Below are 7,229 nucleotides of genomic sequence, written 5' to 3'. Positions count from 1 at the left end.
CACTGAGAAACTGGTAGTACCAGATCTGATTTTCAAAAAGAAATTGGTAATCTGGATTTGTCTGTAAATCTCCTGATTTTTAAATAAGGCAACTAATTCAAAATAAGGAACAAAACAAAACCTCAAAACACAAGCAAAAAAAAAAAAAAATGTGTGTGTGTGTGTGTGTGTGTGTGTGTGTGTGCACACCAAACAAAAACATAGCTGTAGGACCCACTGGACCATGCCTTCCATCTTGTGAGAAGACCTCTGTCTTAGGATGGAAAGGTGGTGGAGAGGATCACTTCATATATTTCTTGCATCTTTTGGGGCTCTCTGGGAATCTCCATCTCCTAAATGCTAGGAAATGGAAGGGTCATCAAAGGTTTTATAGGCTGTCAATGTTTGCTGAGTCGGCCTTGCTAAATTGAACAATATGGAGGCAGTGTAACATGTTAAATATTTTATTCACATTGTTTACAAACTGTATCCACCTGGAAAACACATGAATCTAAAAAATAGACTATTTTACAGTCATTCACATTTTTTAAAAACAAGTTACTTTTGACGAGAAACTCTAAGATGGAGGGCCCTCAGCCTGTATTGTCGTTCAGTGCCTCATCACATGAGGCTTCCTGCTCTGGGGAAGGAGTTCTAGGGGCAGTCCACCCAGCTGGAGGTCACTAATGGCTCACCTACCAGTGACTGATGAGAAAATGTCAGTGCATACTTTAACTTGTGAACATTCACTGGTGTAAATCCACCGTCTCTAATTTTGTCAAGGAAATATGCATTTTAGAGCTTGCGTACTCATCGGCTGAGAAGACAAAACGAGAGGCTCATAATGTAATTGGCCGTTACAGAGCCATCAAGACATTCCCAGTTCTATAAAGGTGTAACGTCTTGCCTACAGACAGAATCAATGAATTACGATTTTATCGTGTTGAGAACTTGAATCATAGAAACAGAGGTGATTTGGAAATTGATGTAAGCGTCTGTCGACTCTTTGCACATCTGATGCCTCCCACCTAGGAGAAGAGGGAGAATACACTCAGCAAGAATTAAGAATGTGCCTAATTTTGTGTTAATCCAGAAGGATGGCCGTGGGAGTTTTGCTGAGTGGCTAAAAAGATGTTCTGCTTAAGAAACTCGCTATTAACCTATGCTAAATCCAATTATGTACCAGCTTGATGGCTTAGCTCCTTTACTAATTAAGAAACTTTTCTATGGAATTTGACTTTAACAATTTAAAGTCTACAGTATGTTTGTCTTACCCACATCTCACCCCGTCCTACTATATGAACTACAAACTAATCACTTTTTTTTTGCTTTGTGAGCTGCCACAGTTAACTATGTGAAAACTTTTGAGCCTTTGGAATGGGAGCACTGGATGAGCCTCTAATGGGAGAATTGGATCCTTTTTCTCTGAGCTGCACCAATGGCACAGGGCATTGTGGTTCTGCAACTCTTCATTAGGGAAGTGATGTTTGATCAGGGTACCACAAAAGATCATCCCCTCCTCCCCTCGGGTAAAAAAAAAAAAAGGAATTTCTTAAGGGTTGCTGTCATCACCCCCAAGTAGACAACAACAACTCTGAATCCAAATGTAAGCTGAGATGTGGAGAAATTTTATCAGCACGTTTGCAGGCTTTTAAAAAAGTGAACTTTCAATGTCTATTGCAATCTATTGTTTTAAAAGACAGAAATCCATAAAATGAGCTTGATGATGGAGCAGATCATAGCTTGTCTTCCTGCCACCCGTGTGCGTTTTTTCCAAATTTGTATACTAATCTTCGGTCGACCCGTTCCAGAATTCCTGTTTTATAGTAGTACCTGTGAAAGACAGCAGAAGAGGAACGTGAGGAGGGTTCGTACCCTGGGAAAACAGCAGCGCATAAACACGCTCCTCTCTCCTCGCGGGTGACAGGCTGGTCTTTGGTTACCCTGGTATTTTCACACCCTCTTATCAACTTACATATAAACTTTTCCCAGTCATCTTGAAGAGCGAACCTCACCACATCGGGTTCAAAACGTGTGTGTGTGTGTGTGTGTGTGTGTGTGTGTGTGTGTGTGTGTGTGTGTGTGTGTATCTGGTAGCCTGGCTTCAGAGTGATCCCTGAGGAACACTGCCAAGAATGGAAAGGACGGCGTGTCAGTTTACAAACCCTAATCCCGCCTGTACCTAAGAGCCAAAGTGTTGTCTCATGACACTTTTGATATAACTGCCTGAAGGCTCATGGCATTTCGTGCTGTTCACTTACCTCAGAGCTCTGCTCAACTTTTCATACGTCATTCTGTCATTTCTCTTCCTTTGTCCCCACATCTTTGCCAGGGCTTCTGATTTAACCACCCGAAAAATACCTTGTTCCCTATCTTCCCATTCCAGAATGCCACAGTTTTCCTCAGGAGACAGAAGCAGGTCTCGCACAAATTCCCATAGGTGAGAGCTCTGGAGGCCTTTAGGGAAGGAAAAAAGGTTAGCTGAAAATTAAAACAGAAAAACTGAAGAGTTGTACAACTTCTCGTGAACCCGTGAGAAGTGCTCCTTCATGGAGTTATTTCCCAAAGTGATGACCGAGCGCTCTACTTGGGACCATACCTAGCTATGAAATGTCCTCTTCTACTTGGAACCATACCTAGCTGTGAAATGTCCTACTTGGAACCATACCTAGCTGTGAAATGTCCTCTTCTACTAAGGTAATTACAAAACACAAACAGAGACATCCGATTTACATCGACCAGCAACACTGGCTCACGAACTTTCCCTGCTCTATGGAACTACCAACTAATTCTACGGAATTAATGAAATGACAGTCGAATGATGTTTTCTTTCTTCTTTCTGAAAAGCAGTATGGTTGTACTGAGATCCCATAGCTACAACTGTCTGGCTGGACTAATCCTACAATTATGTTTTGCATGAAAAACTGGTATTTCTCTTGTTCCATTGTATCGTAGTTAAGACTGGCTCTGGAGCCTGACTGGCTGGGTTTGGGTCCTGAATTCACCTCTTCTAGCTCTGTAACCAAATCTCGCTAGTTATCTTCTCTCTAAAATGGGTTAGTAAGTGATAAATGGAATATTTACAAATGGAATATTTCCTGCCATATCGATAAACAAAAGATGTCACAGTCATCAATCATTGCAACCTTCCAACGTGAGCTGGTGAGCCCTGAGGCGGCTCAGGGCTGAAAAGGATCCCTGCCGTCTAGCAGCCACCAGACTGCAGCTATTCCCTGCGGTGAGCCCTGAGGTAACTCAGGATGTGAAAATACAGGATACTGGCCCCAGAGAGCTGAGGTGCATATCAAAGGAATGATTTCACTGAGCCCAGACTCTTGCATCTTCTCATACCTAAAAAAGTGCTGAATTCCTTAACTTGAGACATTTGGTTGACTTTAAGTAACAATAATCTTTATGACAGACTCTAGGTCCATCCACCTCACTACAAATAACTCAGTTTCGTTCCTTTTTATGGCTGAGTAATATTCCATTGTATATATGTGCCACATCTTCTTTATCGACTCATCTGTCGATGGACACTTGGTTGCTTCCACATCCTGGCTATTGTAAATAGTGCTGCAGTGAACATTGTGGTACATGACTCTTTCTGAATTATGGTGTTCTAAGGGGATACGCCCAGTAATAAAGCAGAAAGTAACACACCATTGTAAAGCAATTCTACTCCAATGAAGATGTTAGGAAAACAAACAACAAAAATCAATAATATTCTGACGTTCCGATTACCTGCTCTTTGCTGCAAAACTCCTGTATCTCCTGGCTCCTCCCCTCGCCTCCTTGGAGCAGTTTCTCAGAGTTCTCTGAACCGCTGTCTCCCAGTTCCTCAATTTGCCCCCCAAAAACTTAACTCGCAACTTCCATGTTGTGCATTTTTTGTAAGTCAACATAAGAGTACCTACCTCATAGCACAGGTTAGAGGATTATGATTTAATACATGTTAAATGGTTAGAACCAAGCCCAGCAGGCTCGACCCTGTCCTGGGTAGATCTTAGTTCTGGGAAAGCTACCAGAATTGCCAACTCATGGGGTTTCTTTAGTATCATCCCTGAGTACTTCAGTGAGAAGGATTCACAGTAGACCAGGAGAAACAAACCCTTATTCAGAAATTTAACATGGTTAGAACATTACTTGAATGCTCCTAATATCATTTCCAAGTCAAAAGAAAGAAATTGGATTTTGATAACACTTAAAATGGTAATCATCAATTTCTCTGCTATGTTCTTTGGGAAATAACGGGACTCACTCAAACACTGAGTCTCAAAGCTTATTAAAGTAGATTACTTTGTCTCATGAATGGTTTTAAGAAATTAGCAGTGACAAATGGCATCTCTTACACTTACTTGTTCGATTATGACTGTGACAGTCTTGACTTTTGATGCCACTTGTTTTCAAGCAACTGGAAACAGCGTCTGCAACACAATGATTTACAGCTGTAGGAAGGAAGCCGGAGGCCACATTCCGACCTCAAATCACACCAAATGGGCAACTATTAATTGAACACCTTTGTGGTAGGAGACAGCGTGCTGGGCTCTTTGGGAATAATTAGTAGGTTTAAGGAGCGTTTGTATTCAACAGTGGGGCCCTACTGTGTGCCAGGTTCCGGGCTCTGAGCTGGAGATAGAAAGTGAACAAGACAGACTTGGTCCCTGCTCACCTGGAGGTTAAGGACTATTGGGCAAGGAAAACACAAGTGAAACACAAATCGCCATTGCGTTAAGTGTTATGAAGGAAGGAGGCCTTAGAGAAGGAGGCAGAGGAAAGCACCTGCTGTAGATGGGGTGGCCAGGGCGAGCCTCCTGGAAGAGAGACACTCACGCTGATGTCAGGAGGTGGGAGGGTGTTCCAGAGGGAAGGAGCATCATGTGCAAAGCCAAGGGTGGCGACCAGGCAGGCCTGTGGGGGGCCCAGGCGCGGCGGTAGGGGCACCGGGCTGCCGGCAGGTCACGTAGGAACAGAATGAGGACGTGGGATGTTATTCAAAGAGTAAAGCGAAGACTTAGGACTTTTTAACAAGCTCTACTTTTTAAGAAGATCCCTCTGGCTAGTGTGTGGAGACCAGACTAGAAGGGACACAGGTAAAAGCAAAGAGAGTAGAGCTTATGAAGAGCAGAAAGCAAGGTGTGAACTCAAGGCCGAGGTAAATTAGGAATCACGCTGTAAGTCTGAGACACTCACGTTGCTGCAAAGTGTATCTGATTAAAAAATAAAAGGTGGGGCTTCCCTGGTGGCGCAGTGGTTGAGAGTCCGCCTGCCGATGCAGGGGACGCGGGTTCGTGCCCGGGTCCGGGAGGATCCCACATGCCGCGGAGCGGCTGGGCCTGTGAGCCGTGGCCACTGAGCCTGCGCGTCCGGAGCCTGTGCTCCGCAACGGGAGAGGCCACAACAGTGAGAGGCCCGCGTAACGCAATAAATAAATAAATAAACAAACAAACAAATAAAAGGTGGTACCAGATCACCCCTCCCTGCCGCCCACATCCACTTGCTCAGTCCGCTCCAGCCACCCTAGCCTCCTGGCTCCTTCTGAAACTCACGGGCACATCCAGCCTTGGGGCACTTGCTCCCTTTGTCCTCAGCACTCTTCCCTTGGATGTCCAGGGGCTCACGCCCTCATCTCCATCTTTGCTCACAGTCACCTTCTCAGCGAGGCCTTCTCTGACTGCCTGAGCTGGAATTGTACACGCTCATCCTACTCAACACTCCATGTGCTAGTTTTCTTTTTGGCTGTCATATTCATCACCATGGAACATGTTATATATTTCTTAATTTTTCCCACTGGTTGACTTTCCCGACTAGAGGGCAGGGATTTGTGTTCCCACCTGTATCCCGCAGCACCTAGCACAGTGCTGGGCATATAGTAGGTGCTCAGTAAGTATCATGGAGCAGCCAGCATACTGCACTGCACTATACTCACCTTCTCTGCTGTAGGGACATGATGCTATACCTACTGAATGACAAAATAAGTATGCTGTCCATGGAGGCAATGGTGTCCTGTGTACCACACCACTGCCCAGGGTGGCCTGTCTCAGTGCCAGTGGGTCTTGTCACTCCCTGGTGTGATATCCCGCAGTGGTACCCTGTGGTCTCCCGTGCAGAGGCTGCCACGTTAGTCAGGCCTTTCCCACGTGGACCTCCATCCAGTTCTCCAGGCTTATCTCTTGCTGCTCCCTAACTTTGTCTCTCCTTTGGGTCAGATGGTCCCAGTGGGGCTCGACTTTCTCCTGCTTCCTTTGCACATGCTTCCCGCCCCCCACTTCCACCCAGCTGACCCCACTCTCACAAAACCTCGTCGGGAAGTCTTCTCGGAACTCACCCTCTGGGTTAGAGCCCTCTCTGTCCCATAGCACCTGCGTGTTCCTCAGTGTTCCAGAATGGGTCCCTTTCTACCTCTACTGTAGAGGTCCATCTCGTCCGTTGTTCATGTGTACTGACAGCTGATATTAATGGAGTGCTTACCAAGTGCCAAGTGCTCGTAAGGGCTTCACATCTCATTTAATACCTGCCACGACCCTGTGTAGTATAATCGCTATTTCCATTTATGGAGGAGCAACCGAAGCCCACAGAGTTTAAGAATTTCATCCAGAGAGGTGGAGCCAGGACTTGAACCCAGAGCAGTTCCGTTTCAGAGCAGAGGTTCACACTTCCTGCTTCAGCATGTCTTTCATGGCAGGTGTTCAATAGATACTTAAAGAATAATTATTAAAGCTTGCTGAGTGTTTGCTACTGCCAGGTGCTCACCCAACCTCGCCCACCCTTATGATGCACGTTTCTTACTCTCCCATTTTACGTATAAGAAAACAGAGGTGTCGAGTGGCTGGGCGTCTCCCTGGAGGTCCTTCACTCATGGACTCATGAGTGCTGAGGCACAGGCACGGGAGGGACATCACGAAACAGGTCCCAGGCTCTCCTCTCAGGGGACTTGCACCCAAGTGGGAAGGAACATCCAGTGAACAAACACGGCTTATTTCGGTTGGTGATAAATGCCATGGAGAGGAATGCAGCAGGGTGGGAGAATAGAGGTCATGGTGAAGAGGCTGAGCGATGTTGCAATTGTAATAAGAGCGAACAGAGAAAGCTCTCGGACAAGAAGATGCCTGAGCAGAACGGAGCGAACCCTGACGATGTCTGGGGAGCACGAGCCAGGTCATGTGCCTGCCCGACGTCGGAGCTGAGATCGCATGTGAACAGTCCGGCCTCAGGGCCCTCAGCCCTAATAACTGCCGTGCAGCATTCTC

The 7,229-nt window shown here is 45.9% G+C and overlaps 1 protein-coding gene across 3 annotated transcripts in view; it reads right to left on the bottom strand.

Annotated features, from left to right (window-relative positions):
* Positions 1–428: 428 nt before the first annotated feature.
* The window catches only part of ELF5 (E74 like ETS transcription factor 5), a 43,316-nt gene continuing 36,515 nt past the window's right edge, over positions 429–7,229 (bottom strand). The window contains exons 5-7 of one of the 3 annotated variants that reach the window (XM_059069735.2): positions 4,338–4,406; positions 2,241–2,436; positions 429–1,812 (exon numbers count right to left, since the gene is read on the bottom strand). In XM_059069735.2, the coding sequence (XP_058925718.1) occupies positions 1,716–1,812; positions 2,241–2,436; positions 4,338–4,406 (362 nt within the window). In that variant the 3' untranslated portion in view covers positions 429–1,715. The remainder of the gene's footprint in view (positions 1,813–2,240; positions 2,437–4,337; positions 4,407–7,229) is intronic. The other 2 variants (XM_067039438.1, XM_059069737.2) reach the window with 2 other exon arrangements.

The sequence above is a fragment of the Kogia breviceps genome, chromosome 7 (genome assembly GCF_026419965.1).
Source record: "Kogia breviceps isolate mKogBre1 chromosome 7, mKogBre1 haplotype 1, whole genome shotgun sequence".
NCBI lineage: Eukaryota > Metazoa > Chordata > Mammalia > Artiodactyla > Physeteridae > Kogia > Kogia breviceps.
This window is presented reverse-complemented; position numbering and strand designations above follow the sequence as displayed.